Source organism: Pogoniulus pusillus, chromosome 17, assembly GCF_015220805.1.
Source record: "Pogoniulus pusillus isolate bPogPus1 chromosome 17, bPogPus1.pri, whole genome shotgun sequence".
NCBI lineage: Eukaryota > Metazoa > Chordata > Aves > Piciformes > Lybiidae > Pogoniulus > Pogoniulus pusillus.
Genome location: NC_087280.1, coordinates 3383477 through 3403330, shown reverse-complemented (window position 1 = coordinate 3403330; position 19854 = coordinate 3383477). Strand labels below are relative to the sequence as shown.

The following is a 19854-nucleotide window of genomic DNA, read 5'->3' as shown; positions in this document are numbered from 1 at the left end:
CGATTGCCCAGGTTTGCGTGAGAAGGTGCTTGGCTCATGTCCCCTGGCTCGGAGCAGAGGGGAGGAGGAGAAGGAGAAAGAGGAGAGTCCAAGAGATAGGAGAGGTGAAGGGGCAAAGCTGGGGGCAGTTGATCCCTCCAAACCCAGCGCAGCTTTGCTCAACCCAGCAGGAGCTGCGGGGGTGAACGGGGCTGCTGCTGCTGCTGCTGCTGCTGCTGCTGGCATGAAACCCAAGGCTTTGGGAAGGAGCAGCAACGAGCCAGAACTGTGAGGTTTGGCCCTAAGGCTTCCTCCAGGCTTTGAAAAGCAGAGTGGGAATTTGGCCCCGGGGAAAAAGCCGAGCTAATGTTTAATAAAGGCTTTCAACACCTGGGCTAATCAGGCTCATTAATGGCAATGACGCCGTTCATTAACGTTTGGCAAGAACAGTTACACAAGCCTGGCTGCTAATATCCCTGCTGATAATTGCACCTGGCAGACCAGCCAGCCCCAGCTCCACCAGGTGGTGCCTGCCAGCGAGGAAGACCTCAGGAGGGCTTTTGTGGAGGCAGGCTGGGGTTTCACAGCAGCAGGGCAACGAAGGGCTTGCCGTGTCAGCTGGATCCAGCCAGCATCTCCAATCCCCGTGGATCGAGGGTTCTATGATTCGCCCAGCGGGGGTGGGCGAGGCAGCATTCCAGACCTTGTGCAGGTGGGAAACCTGCACCAGCCTTTCCCAGTGATAGGATGAGAGGAAACGACCTCGGAGAGGTCTAAGTTGGACATCAGGAACAATTTCTTCACTGTAAGAGTGGTCAGGCACTGGACCGGGCTGCCCACGGAGGTGGCGGCGTCACCACCCCTGGAGGCGTTCATGAAACGTGTGGACGTGGCACTTTGGGAGGTGGTTTAGTGGCCACGGTGGTCTCAGGCTGATGGTTGGACTGGATGATCTTAGAGATCTTTTCCAACCCAAACAGTTCTATACCCCAAAGCAGCAGAAAAGATGAAGAGGCTCCTGAGTCTCAGGATCTATCTACTCTCTCACACACACCCCCCCCCCCCGCCGTCCCTTCCCCTGCCTTATTAGCCTCCTGGGAACTTGCTGCCAAGCCCTGCAGGGGCAGGGTGCCTCCTATGTATGAGAACAGTGTTAAGTGCTCCTGCCTTGCGTGCCAGCCAGCCTCACGCCCCAAAACCCAGCATCACCCAGCGCTGGGCTCCCACCCTGGCCGCCGCCCTGCGCTCAGCCCTCAGCTCCCCACAGCCGGCCGGGGAGCAGGCAGTGCTGCCAAATCTCTGCACCGCGGCACGGTTTGGGTGGCCAAGGTGGTGGTGGTGCCAACACGCGTGTGTGTGTGTTCAAGGACACCCAGGGGCGAGAGGACGGCGGTGCCCCCGGGAGTGCGTGCAGCGGGGTGTGCGCGCAGGACCATGCCCAGCACACGCGTGTGAGGGCATCAGCGCGCATGGTGTGGGCATGGGAGCTGCTGGTGCCTCTCTAAGCCTGTTTGTGTCTGCTTCTGAAGAGGAGCACAAGATTGTGTCAGCTCTGCCGGCGTGCCGTGCCTGGACACGCGTGTGCACGGATGGGGTGGCACCACGGGCACCAGCTGTGGGGTGGCCGGGGAAACCCACAGCTTGGCCAGGAGCTGTGGCCAGGGGTGTCCCTGTGTGCGCGGAGAACATCCCCACCCGGGCTTTGCGGACACGCCGGTGTGTCCTGTGCGGACCTTGTGTGCCTCTCTCTTGAGCCACTGGGAAACGCAGCGTGGCCGCTGGGGGTGACAGCCCCGTGCCTGGGAGCATGGCAGGGCCCTTCGGTGTCCCCTAGAGCCCAAAGGGGACATTGGCCGTGGCGCGATCGACACCCCCGATTTCTCACTGTGGGAAACCACCCCCCTCTTCCCTACTCTGTACTGGAGAGGGATGGGTCACCTGTGTCCTGTCGAGGGAGACACAAGTGGCGGGCGGAGGCTGCTGGTATCACGCAGGTGTTGGCACTGTCCCGTTTACTGGGTGCTGGAGCCCCCCCGCCCCGAACTCAGCCAGACCGGGGGTGGTTGATGCCGAGTTGCTCCGGCGCCACCTTGACCCCGGACCGGGCTCGTGGACGTGGGGCCACCGCCCTGGTCCTTTAAAAGCCATTTCCCCCCCCACCCACCCATAGCGTGACTGCGAGTGACCGGGGCGGCCCTCCCGGGTCTGGCCGGAGCCCCTTCGCACGCGATGTCCCCAGTGTCACCTCTGGGACACCCCCAGCCCAAAGCAGGGTGAGACCCTTCGGTCCTCCTCTCATCCCGCTGAGGACAGGGATGCAGGTGGAGGCGGGGGGCAGATCTGGGGTGCAGGTTGGTCCCACTCGTTCTCCCTGAAGGGCAGGTCCTGCTGTGTCACACCGTGGGGACCGGGACTGGAGCCACAAACTCCGCTTCAGACCCCTCCCCCCCCGCCTTTTTGTCCCCCGAGCATCTCCACCATGACGTGTCCCCGACCCCCCCCCCTCCACCTGCCTCTCTTGCCCCATCGCGGTGCCACCTCGCCCTGCGGGCCGCTCTGTCCCTCGGGGACGGGAGGCGGCAGAGGGCACAGCCTCTTCTCACGCGAGCCTGGGCAAACTTTAACAGAGGTCGTGGCACCGAGGGCCGTGACCCCCATCCCACCCCGGGGTCTGTCCTACCGCCCCCACTTTCTCCGTGGGGACCTGATCCAGGCTGGGAGTCAGGAATTGTGTTCTCAGTCTGGCACCCACTGGCAGCCCCGCAGCGGGAGGCGGGCGGGGGGGGATATCGGGGACGGATTCGGTGCCCCCTTCCCGGTTTTCCTCCCTCCGCTTTACCGGGCAGCACAGGGGGAGGCAGGGGCAAAGCCGCGGGGAGGGCACTGCTCATCCCCGCGTGTTGGTGGAGCCCCGTGGCGGGGGAATCCTCGCAGCGGGGCTGCTTTCCCACGCTCCCGCTCGCCCCACGGCTTCGGACGTCGGGAACATCCCCGGGCTTCAGGCACCGGCGGCGGGGAAGCTGGGGACGGGATGGAGCCGTGCGCCCGCAGCGGGGAGTGGGGTGGGAAGGGGCGGTGGGAAACCAGCGGAACCGAGGCGCTCCCCTGGGTGGGGTGACGGCGGTTTTGGGGAGGTGGGGGGATCCGGTGCTCGGTACCGGCGCCTTTAAGATCCTGCCGGTAGCGTGACTGGAGTGACCAGGGCGGTGCGGGGTTGCCCAAACATCCCGCCCGCTTCGCACGCAATGCCCCCCCTCTCCCGGGCTGGGATTCACGAGAGGCACCGGCACGCCCCCCCACGAGCCGTCGGGACTCTTTCTCCCCCCCTTCCCCCCGAAAAAAAAACCCCACCACCCCAAAACACAAACAAGAAAACCCCCAACCAAACAACTCCCTTCCTTCACCCGCCCCTTCGCAGCCGTCTCACCGGGGCCTCGCAGGGCACCGGGGCATCCACGCCTGGGGTTGGGGCGGTGGGGAGGACCAGGGCGGGGAGGTGGGGTCCGGAGAGTTCCCGAGGAGTTTGGCCAGACGTCAGCTTTGACGGGAGGTTGCTCGGCCAATCCGGGCGAGCGGCGATGCATATAAAGCAGGAGCGAAGGGCTCAGGGGTACCTGTCGCCAGGATCGGGCCCCTCCCTGCCGCGCTGCTCCGCAGGTCAGTTATCCTCCCGGGGGGATGGAGATGAGCGGAGACGCTTCTCCAGGACCCCACCTCTACCCTCTCAAGGGATGGAAGCCCTGCAGCAGGGTGTTCCCGCTCTCTGGCTGCTCCCAGTCTCCCATGACATCCTTCCCGCAGCTGTCGGAAAGTGAATTCTGGGGGGGGGGGCGGGAGCTGTGTCTGTCCTGTGGGGGCAGCCCTTTGCTCCACAGCCTCAGCCTCTCTGAGGTGTTCACTCCATTTCCACGGGCTGGGAACAGCTCTCAGCTGGGATGCAGAGCCGCCAGCAGCCTCGCATCTCCAGGCTCTTCACTCTGTGGGAGTTTGGGGTCTTAGGGGGTTGGGGTCTTTGCGGGGGCGGCGCTGCCAAGTCCGAGGGGGGATAGGATGCCAGAGCCAGCCTTTCCCGGCTCCAGGCTCGGGAGGTTCTGCGGGGCTGAGAGCAAGGTCCCATAGCCCGCTGGTCCCACGTAGCTGCAGCCGCGGGCAGCTTTTGTGGCCAGCCTCTTTCGGAAGGTTGGTGGCAACGCTGCGCGGAGTTCGGCGGTGAGCAGAGAGGGCTGGGGTGAGCAACCAGATGACTCCAACTGGAAGGACTTAGCTCTCCAGGGGTTGAGAGCTCTGGAAGAATTAGCAGTTGAAAAGAGAGGTCCTGTGGTCGGGAGACCACATCTCCTACCCTGGAGCACAGAAGAGAAGCTGCAGGACATTCCTTTTACTTCTGGTTGGGGGTAAAAAAAAAACCACCCAAACAAGCTGCTTTCAAGTTTGATCAAGTATGGGAAACGGAGGCAGAAGTGAAGCCCAGCCTGCAGCCTGCCTTCTCAGTGGTGTCTGCTAGGATCACCTCACACTAGAGGTGCTCCCTGGACCTTCACCCCTTCATAATGTCCCTTTGCTTTATGGCTCAGGTTTCGGTGTGCTGGCAGCGATGAAGGCTGGGATGTCGCTGGTGGGAAGCCAAGGCGTTGTCTCGGCCACTGAGGTCCTCCTGGTGGCTGCTGTCTTCTGCCTGGTCTTCCTCCTTGTGCAGTCCCTCCAGAAGCACGTGCCCAAGGGTCTGAAGAGCCCCCCAGGACCCAGAGGCTACCCCATCCTGGGCAACGTGCTGGAGCTGAGGAAGGACACGCACCTGGTCCTGACCAGCCTGAGCCAGAAGTATGGGGACGTGATGGAGATCAGGATTGGCACCCGTCCCGTCGTGGTGCTGAGCGGCTTGGACACCATCAAGCAAGCCCTGGTGAAGCAAGGGGAGGAGTTTATGGGGCGCCCTGACCTCCACAGCTTCAAGTACATTTCAAACGGCCACAGCCTGGCCTTCAACCCTGACTCGGGGGAGGTGTGGAGAGCCCGCAGAAAGCTGGCCCAGAACGCCCTCAAGACCTTCTCCATCACTTCCAGCCCCACCTCTGCTTCCACCTGCCTCCTGGAGGAGCATGTCTCCAAGGAGGCTGAGTACCTGGTCACCAAGTTCCTCGAGGTGATGGGTGAGAAGAAGAGCTTTGACCCTAACCAGTACCTGGTGGTGTCGGTGGCGAACGTCATCTGCGCCATGTGCTTCGGCAAGCGTTACGACCACAGCGACCAGGAGCTGCTCGATGTGGTGAGCTTCAACAACGACTTTGGGGATGTGGCTGCCTCTGGCCATCCTGCTGACTTCATCCCCCTGCTCCAATACCTTCCCAGCCGCACCATGCAGCTCTTTAAGGACATCAATAGGCGCTTCAATGTCTTTGTGCATAAGATTGTCCAGGAGCATTACGCCACCTTTGATAAGGTAAGAGCTTGGGTGCTCTTTGGTGCTGGCTGAGATGGCTACAACTGTCAGATATGCTGCCTGTCTGGCAATGGGGGGGATAAAGCTACTGCCTTGCCCCCTCCACCTCTGCCCAGGAAAGCTCCTTGGAGCTCTCCAGTCCATAGTTAATCCCCACAGGAGCTGGGAATGGCTGGGGGAAGTTTCCCCATCTCTGGGTGTCCATGATGTGCCTGAGCAGGATCTGTGCCCTTCCCCAGGAGCTCATCCGGGACATCACAGACTCACTGATTGAGCACTGCCAAGAGAAGACTGCTGGGGAGAACGCCCAAGTCCCAGTCTCCAACGAGAAAATCATTGGCATCGTCTATGACCTCTTTGGGGCAGGTGAGAATGCTTCTGAGGGTAAAGCCTTGCCACTGGGAGGCTGCTTGGGGCAGCTGGAGCTGTTAGCGTGGCATCCTAGCCACCTTGGTTGTTTGGAACTGCTGCTGGGCTCTCAGGAGGTCTCCTGGTAGGGGTTGGTCTCTTCTCCCAGGTAACCAGCAATAGAACAAGGGGACACAGTCTCAAGTTGTGCTGGGGGAAGTATAGGCTGGATGTTAGGAGGAAGTTCTTCACAGAGAGAGTGATTGGCATTGGAATGGGCTGCCCAGGGAGGTGGTGGAGTCACCATCCCTGGAGGTGTTCAAGAAAAGCCTGGATGAGGCACTTGGTGCCATGGTCTAGTTGACTGGCTAGGGCTAGGTGCTAGGTTGGACTGGATGAGCTTGGAGGTCTCTTCCAACCTGGTTGATTCTATGATTCTATGTTGCTTCATCAGCTCTCTGTGAAGCCAGGTCCAAGGCAAGTACCTAGGATAATGGGGGTCTGTCAATAGCTACTCTCCTGTCCTCCTCTGGTAGCTAAATGCCTTTTGTCATGCCTAGGCTTTGACACTGTAACCACTGCCCTGTCCTGGAGCCTCATGTATGCTGCCTTATACCCTGACATCCAGAAGAAGATCCAGGAAGAACTAGGTGAGTCCATAAACCTGATTCCCTGGAGCCCAAAACCTTTCTGGCCAGGGCTGAGATCCCAACCTGCTCCCTCTTCTTGACCCCCTACAGACCAGAGCATTGGCCGGGAGAGGAGACCGAGGCTGTCGGACCGGAGCATCCTGCCCTACACGGAGGCCTTCATCCTGGAGATGTTCAGGCACTCCTCCTTCCTGCCCTTCACCATCCCACACAGGTATGGACTTGGTGTCTGGGGGGCTTTTTTGGAGGGGTTTGCTGGGAGGTGCCTGGAAGCTGATCCCTGCTGTAGGGAAACATTCCAAGACACAGTGTGGAAAGCTCCCCATGGCTTTTACGCTCACTGACAGTGCAGCTGCCACCTTGCTCTGGTGCCTGTGGCTGCATCATAGAGTCACAGAATGGTTTTGGTTGGAACAGCCCTTTAAGACCACCAAGTCCAACAATTCCCTGCCTCTACCAAGGTTGGTTCTAAACCAAGTCCCTCAGCACCACATCTCTGCCTCTTTGAAACACCTCCAGGGTTAGGGGTTCAACCACCTCCTTTGGAAGCCTGTCCCAGGGCTTGATAAAACTTTCAGGGAAGAAGTTTATTCTAATATTCAACCTGAACCTCCCCTGGTGCAACTTGACCCTGTTTCCTCTTGTCCTGTAACTTGTTCTTTGGGACAATAGACCAACACCAACCTGGTTCCCACCTTCTTTCAGGGAGCTGTAGAAAGAAATGAGGCTTCCCCTCAGCCTCCTCTTCTCAGACTAAACAACTCTGGTTCATAGAATCATAGGATGGTTTAGCTTGGAAGGGACCTCAAAGATCAGAGAACCATAGGATGGCTTAGGTTGGAAGTGACCTCAAAGATCAGAGAACCATAGGATGGCTTAGGTTGGAAGGGACCTCAAAGATCAGAGAACCATAGGATGGCTTAGGTTGGAAGGGACCTCAAAGATCAGAGAACCACAGGATGGCTTAGGTTGGAAGGGACCTCAAAGATCAGAGAACCATAGGATGGCTTAGGTTGGAAGGGACCTCAAAGATCAGAGAACCACAGGATGGCTTAGGTTGGAAGGGACCTCAAAGATCAGAGAATCATAGGATGGCTTAGGTTGGAAGTGACCTCAAAGATCATCCAGTTCCAAACTCCTGCCATAGGCAGGGACACTTCCCACTAGGACAGGTTGCTCAAGGCCTCATCCAACCTGGCCTTGAACACCTCCATGGAGGGAGCAACCACAACCTTCCTGGGCAACCTGTGCCAGTGTCTCACCAACCTCACTGTCAAGAACTTCTTCCTAACATCAAGTTTAAATGTCCCCTCGGCCAGTTTAAACCCATTACCCCTTGTCTTGTCATTACAAGACCTTGTCAATAGTCACTCTCCAGCTACTTTGAGGCCATTACAAGGTCTCCTCCAGGCCTTCACTCCTCTAGGCTGAAAAGCCCCAACCCTCATAGGCTGTCCTCATAGTAGAGCTGCTGCAGCCCTCTGATCCCTCAGCTGCTCCTCACCAGCCCTGTTCTCCAGACCCTTCCCCAGCTTTGCTGCCCTGCCCTGGACCTGCTCCAGCACCTCAACATCCTTCTTAGAGTGAGGGTCCCAAAAGTGGACCCAGTACTCAAGGTGCAGCTTCACTGTGCAGAGCACAGGGGCACAGTCTCTTTCCTGTTCCTGCTGGCCACACTGCTGCTGATCCAGCATCCAGCCAGGATGCTGTTGGCCTCCCTGATTTCTCCTCTCTGCCCCTTTCAGTACGACAAAAGCGGCGGTGCTGAACGGCTATTACATCCCCAAGGACACCTGCATCTTTGTCAACCAGTGGCAAGTCAACCACGATGAGTGAGTACACCAAATCCCCATCCCAAAACCCAAACAGGTTATGAAGGCAGGACAAGGCAGGCTGGACCAAAAAAAGCCTTGTGTTTGGCGTGGTGAGCTCAGCCTTGTCTCTCCTGGGCATGGAGGTGCTCCGGGTTGACTTGGTCACTGGCTCAGCATCTCCTCACCCAGCTCCAGTGCTTTTCCACGTCATAGAACCATTAAAGTTGGAAAAGATCTCTGAAATCAAGTCCAATTATCAAGCCAGCACCATTTGTGCCCACTAAACCACGTCCATCAAAGTCTGGACTTGATGATCTCAGAGGTCTTTTCCAGCCTCAGTGATTCTGTCTGGGTTTGAACACTTAAATATGTTCATGTGCAGTAAAGTGAGAAGTCCTCCATGCCCTGGGTTTACTGTGAGGACTGGCAGCTTGGGCTGTTGAATAACCAGGATTGGGTTGATCCTCTTGCCAGGCAGCCCTTGTGATCTGGATTGATGGTGCTGAATGTGCTCAATGGAACTGCCTGGTTTCTTCTGTCAGGGAGAAAATTGCCCTGGCATGACTCATTCAGTTCGACAGGCTCACATTGTGACTGCTGACAGGGGATCTGGAAACCAAAGCTCCACCTAACCCCTATGCTGCTCTCCAGTAGAGGCTCTCCTGGGGAGGTGGCAGGGGGCGGGGAGTATGTTGACTTAGGCTTGATAGGGAAGGTGGTTTCCAGATGAGGTCTTCTGGATCAGAAGGCCAAGATGTTGGCATCCAAGTAGGTCAGAAGCACAGAACCACTGCAATATCATCCCTTCTGCTCCTGCAGATGCTGGTGAGCATTGCAATAGGGACATTGTCTTCAGGGCTGGAAAGGACTCCCCATTAAGACAATGGAAAATCCCCTCCTGGTACCTCCCAGCAGCTGAGCTGAGGCAGGTTGGGAAGCTTTGCTGGGAGGACCGAAGGTGGGAAAACCCTTAGGTGTCCACCTCTCCTTTTTAAGAGCTGCTGTCTGCTCTCTGCACCCTGCTCTTGGCTGGAGCTGCAGGACCTCCAGCTACTGCACGCTGAATTAACTCCATCTCCTGTGTCTGCCCAGCCAGACCAGAGCTGGGCTTAGCAAAGGAGGATTCAGCAGCCCGAGCTGGTGGGGCTGACACACAGTTGGCATTTCAGATCAGGGACAGAGGTTGCCAAACCTTTCATCGGGTGGTGGAATGAGAAATCGCTGTGATGCTTCTCCCCTCCAGAGGCTGTTTGGATTGCTGCCCCCACCACAATGGGCGCAAGTAGCATCCTCAGGTGTGTCTCCCTTCTGCCGCAGGAAGCTGTGGAAGGATCCTTCAACCTTCAAGCCCGAGCGGTTCCTCAACGCCGCGGGGACTGAATTAAACAGGACGGAGGGCGACAAAGTGCTGGCTTTTGGCTTGGGGAAGAGGCGCTGCATTGGGGAGACCATCGGCCGCTGGGAGGTCTTCCTCTTCTTTGCCATCCTGCTGCAGCAGCTGGAGTTCAGCCTGGTGCCGGGGCAGAAGGTGGACATCACTCCTCAGTACGGGCTGACAATGAAGTACAAGAAGTGCGAGCTCTTCCAGATCAAGAAGCGGCCCCCCGTGAAGAGCTCTCCCTAAGGCACAGCAGGAAGCTTGGCTCCGCAGAAGCAAGGCAGCCCTTGGAACTGGACACTCAGCCTGCTCCTGCTGACGCTCTGCAGAAGCCAGCACAGCCTCTCGTTTGTGTTGCTTCGCTGCGGGCTTGTTCATCTCCTGGAAAAGCAGACGGGGAGGGATAAAGCCGGCTTTGTCGGGCTCCTCCTAGCCTCCCCGGCCAGCTCCGCTGCCCTTCCCCGCAAAAAAAAACAACCCTCACAAGAAGTCCAGGCTGCTCATCCTTCTCTGGGAGGTCCAGCCCTGTGCTGGGGAAAAAGGCTCTTCGGGCTGGGATACCTGGAGGAGTGTCCTCACCCTGTCGTGGGTGGCTCCCTTCATAGGTGGCTGAGGACTTGTCCCTGGAGGTGTTTGAGGCCAGGCTGGCTGAGGCTGAGGTGTCCCTGCTCATAGCACGGGGGTTGGAACTGGCTGATCCTTGTGCTCCCTTCCCACCCTGCTTGCTTCTGTGATCCACCAAACCAGAGCAAACCTGCGGGTTGCTCCCTGAGACACCTGGCCAGCCTTTTCCCATGGGATGAAAGTCTTCCAGCCTCCTTTGGCAGAGCTAAACCCTTCAGCTCCTCATGCTGATGGCAGCAGGCTCTTCCTGTTGCTCCAGCTGCCTTCTTGAAGGGCTCTTGAGGTGACACAGGGGCCAAACCCACCCTTGTGCCACCACCTGTCTCGAGTGGACCCGTTCCGGGCACACCCTCACACAGTGAATGTAGACCCATGGAATGATTCCCTGAGTGCTTCTACCAATCCTTGCTGAGATTCTCCTGGAGAAAAGGAATCAAATGTGTCCATATCCATATTTAGCACTGGGAGGAGCTGAGTTGGCTCAAGTCCTCCCAGGAAACCTCCCAGCAGACACCAAAGGGCTGAGAAGCAGGGACAAGCAGCACCAAGAGGCACAAACAGTAGAATCACTTCTGGCTTTCAGACTCTGTATTTACTGCCTCCTTTTTTTTAAAACTATATTTTTTTCCTCTCTCTCTTTCCTTTTTTTAAGCTAGAAATAAGTTTCTATATCCAGCCTGGTAAGAGGAGCAAGGGTTTGAGGGCTGCAGGAGACTCATGGTCTGCTTCAGCCAGCCTGGAGGGAGAAATCAAAGCAGCAATTCCTGCTCCTTTGGACCCAGGTGGAATGTTTCTGTAAGCTGGGACATGAACTGCACAGTCTGTCTAAAACCCAATAAAGGCTTCTCTGAATGTTCCTCAAGGTTTCTTGTTGGTCTTATTCCACTAGAAAAAGGGTGGGTTGTTTTTTTTCTTTGGGGGGTGTGTGTGGAAAGTCCTACACTTCTCTAACACTTAAAAATCAGGCTGCACCCAAAGAGTGGCTGTCAATGGCTCCATGGGCAAGTGCAGGCCAGGGACAAGCATTGTCCCTCAGGGATCAGTCCTGGCCCCAGGCTTGGTCAGCATCTCTGTGGGTGCCATGGGCAGAGGCGCTGAGTGCAGCCTCAGCAAGTTTGCTGCCCACACCAAGCTGTGTGGTGCAGCAGCCAGGCTGGAGGGCAGGATCCATGCAGAGGGAGCTGGGCAGGCTGCAGAGGTGGGCACAAGCCAAGCTCAGGAGGTGCAACAAGAGCAAGGGCAAGGTCCTGCAGCTGGCTGGAGGCAATGGCAAGCAGCAATGCAGGCTGGGCAGTGCCAGGCTGGAGAGCAGCCCTGAGGAGAGGCACTTGGGGGTGCTGCTGGAGGAGAAGCTCCACAGGAGCCAGCAGTGAGCACTTGCAGCCCAGAAAGCCAAGCAGAGGCTGGGCTGCAGCAGCAGCAGTGTGGCCAGCAGGGCCAGGGAGGGGATTGTCCCCCTCTGCTGTGCTCTGCTGAGAGCCCACCTGGAGTGCTGCATCCATCTCTGGAGCCCCTGGGCCAAGAGGGCTGTGGAGATGCTGGAGAGTGTCCAGAGCAGGGCCAGGAGGATGCTGAGAGGCTGCAGCAGCTCTGCTGTGAGCACAGCCTGAAAGAGTTGGGGCTGTGCAGGCTGGAGCAGAGGAGGCTCCCAGGGGACCTTCTTGTGGCCTTCCAGGGTCTGCAGGAGGCTCCAAAAAAGCTGTGGAGGGACTTTTGAGGCTGTGAGGGAGTGTCAGGAGTGGGGGGAATGGAGCAAAGGTGGAGGTGGGGAGAGTGAGGCTGGAGGGGAGGAGGAAGTTGTTGAGCAGGAGAGTGGTGAGAGGCTGGAATGGGTTGCCCAGGGAGGGGGTTGAGGCCCCATGGCTGGAGGTGTTTGAGGCCAGGCTGGCTGAGGCTGTGGTCAGGCTGCTCTAGGGTAGGGTGTCCCTGGGCATGGCAGGGGGTTTGGCACTGCCTGCTCCTTGTGCTCCCTTCCAACCCTGCCTGGTTCTATGATTTGTGTATGTTGCACCAGAGTGGTTTATCCTAAAGGAGTGGGAACTGGCTGGCCCTTTACTGTCAAGGCTGTGTCACCAGTGGCATTTAATCCTCCTGGATGTCAGCTGTAGTCTTCTCCCACCAAGCTGGGATTTGTGGAGGGGTGATGCCAATCTGCAGCTCAGTTCTGGACTTGGCTATCTATCCCTGACCAAACAGAAGGAATCAATGGCTTGAAAACAACCATTTGGGATCCTCAGGGAGGAAAGCCACAAAGGGATGCTTTGGGATGTCACCAGCTCCATGCATCCCAGCCTCAGAGAATGATTATTTCTGAGGCTCTTCCCCTTTTTTGGAGGGCAAGTTATGCAATAAGTATCAAATTGCCATGCTGGCAGAGCCCAATTTGCCTTACACTTCCTTACTGTGCCTACACCAGGGGCGATGAACGTGGTGAAGGGTCTGGGGAACAGGGCTGGTGAGGAGCAGCTGAGGGAACTGGGGTGGGTCAGCATGGAGAGAAGGAGGCTGAGGGGAAACCTCATTGCTCTCTGTGACTCCCTGAAAGGAAGTTGGAGCCAGGGGGGATTTACTCTTTTCTGCCTAATATCAGGTGCTTATGACAAGAGGAAAAAGGCCTCAAGTTGCACCAGGAGAGGAGATTGGGAGGGAGTGGTCAGGGGTTGGAACAGGCTGCCCAAGACTGTCGTAGCCAGGTTGGGTTGGATCTCTTCTCCCACGCACCCAGGGACAGAAGAAGGGGACACAACCTCAAGCTGTGCCAGGGCAGGTCTGGGCTGGCTGTGAGGAGGACGTTGTTGGCAGAGAGAGTGATTGGCACTGGAATGGGCTGCCCAGGGAGGTGGTGGAGTGGCTGTGGCTGGAGGTGTTGCAGCCAAGCCTGGCTGGGGCACTTAGTGCCATGGTCTGGTTGGTTGGGCAGGGCTGGGTGCTAGGTTGGGCTGGCTGAGCTTGGAGCTCTCTCCCAACCTGCTTCATTCTATGATTCTATGATTCTTTTCTCATCTAAACAGTTCCATGATTCTATGATTTGCCTCCAGCCATCACCAGGACACAAGGCTGAAAAACTGAGTGACTTTTCTAAGGGTGCCGTGGGGTCGTATTTACTCTGTGACCCTGCCCCGGGAGGGCTGTGCTGGCCAGGAGGAGTCTTTCTCCCACAGGGACCTCGCTCACCTGCGTGTTATTGTTGCCGACTGCCCTCCTAATGAGCTTGTTTTTAATCAGTGTCCCCGGCACCACCTGCGGGTCAGCTGGGGAAGGTCAGGGCAGCACCCCACCCACTTCTTCCTCCTCCAGATAATGAACAAAACAGCCTCCGGCTGCTGAGGGGGAGAAGCTGGCTTTGATGGAGCTGAGGAGAAAGCGGGAGAGGAACGCAGCCATGCCTCTGCTGGTGAGTAGGAGGGAGGTGCTGTGTTATGGAGGGGTGATGGAAGTGGGTTGGAAGGGGGATGGAGGTGGTGGAAGAGTGATGGAAGTGATAGAAGGCTGATGGAAGTGATGGAAGAGTGATGGAAGTGATAGAGGGCTGATGGAAGGGGGATGGAGGTGATGGAAGTGATAGAGGGCTGATGGAAGGGGGATGGAGGTGATGGAAGTGATAGAGGGCTGATGGAAGGGGGATGGAGGTGATGGAAGTGATAGAGGGCTGATGGAAGGGGGATGGAGGTGATGGAAGTGATAGAGGGCTGATGGAAGGGGGATGGAGGTGATGGAAGTGATAGAGGGCTGATGGAAGGGGGATGGAGGTGATGGAAGAGTGATGGAAGTGACAGAGGGCTGATGGAAGTGGGGTGGTGATGACAGAAGGGAGATGGAGGTGATGGAGAGGTGACAGAGGCGTGAAGGAGGTGATGGAATGACGATAGAGGTGATGGAGGCAATGGAAGTGTAGCAGAAGCTACAGAGCTGTGGTGAAGGTTGTAACAGAAGCAATGAGACCATCTGGCAGTGACAGCAGAGGATGTGTGCACCTGGTGTGATGGAGGTGATGAGGGTGGGGGCAGCCGATGGGAGAGGTGACAGCGGTGATGGAGGAATGAAAGAGATCAAAGAGGCAACGGAGGTGTGCTGAGGGTGGTGTGAACGTGACAGAGCCCACGTAGCTCTCACAACGTGAGCATCGGGGGGACGGAGCTAGGCTCTTCTCATAGTGCCCAGTCACAGAGCAAGTGGCAGGTGGCACAAACCAGGACCCAGGAGGCTCCACCTGAACAGGAGGAGAAACTTCTTTGCTGTAAGGGTGCTAGAGCCCTGGAGTAGGCTGCCCAGGGACGTTGTGGAGCTCTCTGGAGAGATGCCAAACCTGTCTGGACATTGTGATCCTTGGCAACTTGCCGTGGGTGACCTTGCTTTAGCAGGGGGGGGTGTGCTGGGGGAGGTCTGGGCTGGATGTGAGGAGGAAGTTGTTGGCAGAGAGAGTGATTGGCATTGGAATGGGCTGCCCAGGGAGGTGGTGGAGTGGCTGTGGCTGGAGGTGTTGCAGCCAAGCCTGGCTGGGGCACTTAGTGCCATGGTCTGGTTGGTTGGGCAGGGCTGGGTGCTAGGTTGTGCTGGCTGAGCTTGGAGCTCTCTTCCAACCTGCTTGATTCTATGGCTGGACGATGCCCAAAGTCCTCCGCAACCCTCACCGTGCTGGGACCCCGTGAGCCGCCAACAGCCCGGTCAGCCGCGGCTGCCGCGTAACGGCGCCGAGAGGCGGCACGGGGGTGACGGCGGGCACGGAAGCGCGGCAGAAGTCACGGCGGCGGTGGCCGAACCCCGTGGAACGCCGCGGGCAGGAGGCCACGGCGGTGCCTGCGCTGACCCCGCGCCCTCGCCGCAGCAGCGCGGTCCCGGCCGCGGGGGCAGGCGGCGGCGGCGGCGGCAGGCGGCAGCGGCGGCGGCAGGCGGCAGCAAGCGGCGGCGGCGCCGCTCCGCACCGCGCATGTGCCGCTGGGCCCGGGCGGCGGCGGCAGCGTCGCTCGCAGGCGGGGCGGGAAGTGACGGCAGCGCCCAGCGTCGCTGGCGGCGGAGGGGCCGCGGCTGAGGCGGGCAGCGAGCGGCGGGGGCAGGTGAGGCCGGGGCGAGCCCTCCGCTCGCCTTTCCCCGTCCCCTCACCGTGGGGAGCCCGGCGGGAGCGGGCCGGGAAGCGCCGGGGGCCTCCTCAGCCGAAGTGGCCTCGTCGGGCCCTGCCGTGAGGCGCGGCTGTGGCGCTAGGCCCTGCGTGGGGCCGCGGTGGGGGGGCTGGGACCGGGAGGTGCGGAAGCTGAGAGCAGCGCCTGCCCTCCTTGGGGCTCCGGGCGGGCAGCTTCCAGCCGGGGTCCCCTTGGCTGTGTTCTCCCGGGAGGGGGCTGTGGGCTGTGCGTGTTTCCCCTGGGGGTCCGCCCGCCCCGAGCCCGCCCGGGGAGCGGAGCCGTGCTGGGAGCACATGTCCCATCCCAGCTCAGGTGCAGGCTTGCTGCCTGTTTTCCTCCTCGGTGAGCTGCTTGAGCTTTACCTCCCCTTTTAGCTGGGGAGAACGCGTGTGGCAGCACCCCTCTTCCCCAGCAGCCGTGCCCGGTGTGCCAGGCTTGCTCATCTCATGCCAGGTTATTGTCTCAAGGGCTGCTTGTCTTTGACTGAGCTCTCTGGTTTGATTTCTCTTTGCGAACTTGCAAGAACGTCCCTGTTACACACTTAAAAGAAGAGACTTGGGGGCATATGAGGCACCTGTGGCTGCCTCGGGAGGTGGTGGAGTGGCCGTGCCTGGAGGTGCTGAAGAAAAGCCTGGAGGGGGCACTTAGTGCCATGGTCTGGTTGGTTGGGCAGGGCTGGGTGCTAGGTTGGGCTGGCTGAGCTTGGAGCTCTCTTCCAACCTGCTTGATTCTGTGACTGGCCAGGGCTGGGTGCTAGGTTGGACTGGGTGAGCTTGGAGCTCTCTTCCAGCCTGCTTGATTCTATGACTGGCCAGAGCTGGGTGCTAGGTTGGGCTGGGTGAGCTTGGAGCTCTCTTCCAGCCTGCTTGATTCTATGACTGGCCAGAGCTGGGTGCTAGGTTGGACTCGCTGAGCTTGGAGGTCTCTTCCAACCTGCTTGATTGTGTGATTCAAAGGTGTTAGGTGCTAGGTTGGACTGGCTGAGCTTGGAGCTCTCTTCCAACCTGCTTGATTCTATGATTCAAAGGTGTTAGGTGCTAGGTTGGACTGGGCTGAGCTTGGAGCTCTCTTCCAACCTGCTTGATTCTATGATACGAGGTGTATGACAAACCCCTGGGGTATAAGGTGAGATGGTGGAGGAGGTTTTGACTTTCCAGGGGTATATAAGCAAGCAAATGTGTTTATCCCCTCTGTTTCTTGTGTGTGATAAGGTAAATCATTCACTGCATGTGTAGTTTATCCCCTCTTCTGCACGCAAAGCAGGGCATCCTTTGATGGGAGAAGTTTCCCTTGTTTTAGTTTGCTTGCACATAAAGGTTGATTTATTGTCTCCCTTGGTGAAAGGAGCCTCTTATCTTTGAAGAGGGTCCTTGCAGAGCTGGTGATGTGTGCTGAGTGCTTTCCCTTGCTTTAAAGAGGAGATGCAAAAAAGAAAAGGCAGGAAGGAGAAGGGAATTTTAGTCTTGCTGCAAATGCTTTGAGATGTGTTATCTGTGTTTTGGTAGTGCCCTTTATCAGCCCTCATCTTGGAATCCAGACATTGTTGTCATAGGTTAATGTAAATACACAGAAACAGGAAAGAGAGGAGGCTGGGCCTGATGAATTTACAGCTCAGTGGCCAATTTGCTTCCCTTTGAAGCATCCTTCTCTTTTCAGTCCCCTACAAGCTAGGGGAAATGAGGTTTCTCTGGTAGCATCCTACTTACTTCCATGTATTTTTAGCTTATTATTTCTTCATGTCTTTTTTTCCAAGCAGCTCAGGACAGGAAGGGCTCCAAGAAAAATTAAAATTACTATCCCAGAAGTGTGGTTTATATTTTGATGTTAATCTTCCTGGATTATCTCCTGTGCTTCCCATTGTTGTGTTCCTGACAGTAAATATCAAGCATTCCCCTTCTTGCTGTTGATGACAGCAGGAAGAGCAAATCTGTAAGGTAGTGATCTTCATTTATGAGCTTGTCAGCTCTTTGGTGCTGCTCTGGTGCCAGCCAGCCTGTCATCTGCTTGTCTCCTTTGTCTGAAGGAAGAAATCCCAGATCAAAAGGCCTGCTTAGCTGCTTCAAAGTGGCTTGATACAAGTTCAGTCAAGCATCAAAAGGAAGGGAATTACTTGGCTCTGAACATCAAACTAAAGAAACTATGGGATTTTTTTCCCTTCTGTGCTGGTACAACTCGATGTTGGAAGGGAGTGCGACTCTCTTTTGTCATCTGTCTGATTGTAGCAGTGCTGCTTCTGGCTCTGGAGAGTGTGAGGCCTTTTGTTCTGGGCTCTTGAGTTGGTTTTCCCCTCACTTTGTGCCTTCCCTTAAAAAGTGTTTTGGTTTCATTTGTGCACTCAGAGATCAGTCTCCTCACTGCTGAGCATCCCCAAAAGATCTGCACACCAAAATCTCACAGCCTTCTCCTTTCAAATGAGAGGAGGATGCCTGCAGAAAGGGCTGTTGGAAGCTGCTAGTCTTGCTGCTGGGAGCTGCTAGTCTTGCTGCTGGGAGCTGCTAGTCTTGCTGCTGGGAGCTGCTAGTCTTGCTGCTGGGAGCTGCTAGTCTTGCTGCTGGGAGCTGCTAGTCTTGCTGCTGGGAGCTGCTAGTCTTGCTGCTGGGAGCTGCTAGTCTTGCTGCTGGGAGCTGCTAGTCTTGCTGCTGGGAGCTGCTAGTCTTGCTGCTGGGAGCTGCTAGTCTTGCTGCTGGGAGCTGCTAGTCTTGCTGCTGGGAGCTGCTAGTCTTGCTGCTGGGAGCTGCTAGTCTTGCTGCTGGGAGCTGCTAGTCTTGCTGCTGGGAGCTGCTAGTCTTGCTGCTGGGAGCTGCTAGTCTTGCTGCTGGGAGCTGCTAGTCTTGCTGCTGGGAGCTGCTAGTCTTGCTGCTGGGAGCTGCTAGTCTTGCTGCTGGGAGCTGCTAGTCTTGCTGCTGGGAGCTGCTAGTCTTGCTGCTGGGAGCTGCTAGTCTTGCTGCTGGGAGCTGCTAGTCTTGCTGCTGGGAGCTGCTAGTCTTGCTGCTGGGAGCTGCTAGTCTTGCTGCTGGGAGCTGCTAGTCTTGCTGCTGGGAGCTGCTAGTCTTGCTGCTGGGAGCTGCTAGTCTTGCTGCTGGGAGCTGCTAGTCTTGCTGCTGGGAGCTGCTAGTCTTGCTGCTGGGAGCTGCTAGTCTTGCTGCTGGGAGCTGCTAGTCTCCAGTTAGAACATCACTTCTTGCTTGAAGCAAATGCTGATGGCATCAGGACAGGTGAGGGGTTGACCTGCTGGAAAGCAGCTCTTTGGAGAAGGGCCTAGGAGTGCTGGTGGACAAGAAGTTCTCTGTGAGCCAGCAATGTGCCCTTGTGGCCAGGAAAGCCAATGGTCTCCTGGGGTGTGTGAAGAGTGTGGCCAGCAGGTCAGTGCTGGTTCTCCTGCCCATCTGCTCTGCCCTGGTGAAGCTACGTTTGGAGTATTGCAAACAGTTCAAGAGAGACAGGGAACTGCTGGAGAGAGTCCAGTGGAGGGTACAAAGCTGCTGGTGGGCATGGAGCACTTCTGTGAGGAGGAGAGGCTGAGAGCCTTGGGGCTGGTGAGCCTGGAGAAGAGCAGCCCCAGAGGGGATCTGCTCAGTGCTCAGCAAGAGCTAAAGGCTGGGGGGCAAGAGGATGGGGCTGAACTCTTCTCAGTGACAGGACAAGAAGCTGAAACCCAAGAGGTTCCATGTTCTGGTTGATTGGATAGGGCTGGGTGATAGGTTGGACTGGATGAGCTTGGAGGTCTCTTCCCATCTGGTTGATTCTATGGTGGAGGCCTGGAGCAGGCTGCCCAGAGTGGTTGTGGAGTCTCCTTCTCTGGAGAGATTCCACCTCCAGCTGCTGGGCAAAGCTGGCGACCCTGCTTTGTGATGGGGAGGTTGGACTGGATGATCTCCAAAGGTCCCTTCCAACCCCTCCCACGCTGGGATTCTGGGGTCTGTGTTACAAACAGCCATATAGGCAAAGCCCCACCCAGAGAGTTCCGTGCAGAGGGTCGTTCTCTCCACCCCCCCGAGAGGAGGGAGGGATCAGAGCCTGGGTGGGAGCCAGGTTTCTGGGCTGGGGGGGATGCAGTGGGTGGTGACTCAGGTTGTCACTTGGTGCATCTTGTCACAGGCAGGCCTGTGTCTCTCTGCAGCAGCTGTGTGCCAGCAGCATGGCTACGGACTGGCTCGGGAGCATCGTCTCAATTAACTGTGGAGAGAGCTTGGGAGTCTACCAGGGCCGAGTGTCTGCTGTGGATCAGGTCAGCCAGACCATCTCCCTGACAAGGCCCTTCCACAATGGGGTCAAGTGCCTCGTGCCAGAAGTCACCTTCAGGTTAGTGTCTCTTTTTCTCTCTTCCCTTTTTATCCTGCTGTTTTCCACACAAACCCTGTGGTGGTTTTGATCCGGATTTTGCCCCCCCAAAATGAGCTTTTTGCCTTAAATCTCTCTGCTGCTCCTGAATGTCTCTGGATGAGATGAGCCTCTCCAGTTTCCACTGCTGGTTTGTGTGCAGGAGATTGTCTCCTGGTGCTGC

General features: G+C 57.3%; 2 protein-coding genes across 6 annotated transcripts in view; both read left to right on the top strand.

Annotated features, from left to right (window-relative positions):
• Nucleotides 1-3605: 3605 nt before the first annotated feature.
• On the top strand, nucleotides 3606-11090 carry LOC135182810 (cytochrome P450 1A4-like). The gene is made up of 7 exons (XM_064157272.1): nucleotides 3606-3636; nucleotides 4554-5419; nucleotides 5659-5785; nucleotides 6328-6417; nucleotides 6508-6631; nucleotides 8163-8249; nucleotides 9549-11090. Exons 2-7 carry the CDS (start codon nucleotides 4574-4576, stop codon nucleotides 9853-9855), a joined length of 1581 nt encoding a protein of 526 aa, XP_064013342.1. The 5' UTR covers nucleotides 3606-3636; nucleotides 4554-4573; the 3' UTR covers nucleotides 9856-11090.
• A 2411-nt stretch (nucleotides 11091-13501) lies between these two features.
• EDC3 (enhancer of mRNA decapping 3) overlaps nucleotides 13502-19854 on the top strand; it is a 35727-nt gene continuing 29374 nt past the window's right edge. Inside the window, exons 1-2 of one of the 5 annotated variants that reach the window (XM_064157263.1) lie at nucleotides 13502-13627; nucleotides 19471-19652. In XM_064157263.1, coding sequence (XP_064013333.1) covers nucleotides 13580-13627; nucleotides 19471-19652 — 230 coding nt within the window. In that variant the 5' untranslated portion in view covers nucleotides 13502-13579. Of the gene's footprint in view, nucleotides 13628-15222; nucleotides 15288-15756; nucleotides 15804-19448; nucleotides 19653-19854 lie in introns of those variants that run through there. The other 4 variants (XM_064157266.1, XM_064157264.1, XM_064157268.1 and 1 more) reach the window with 4 other exon arrangements.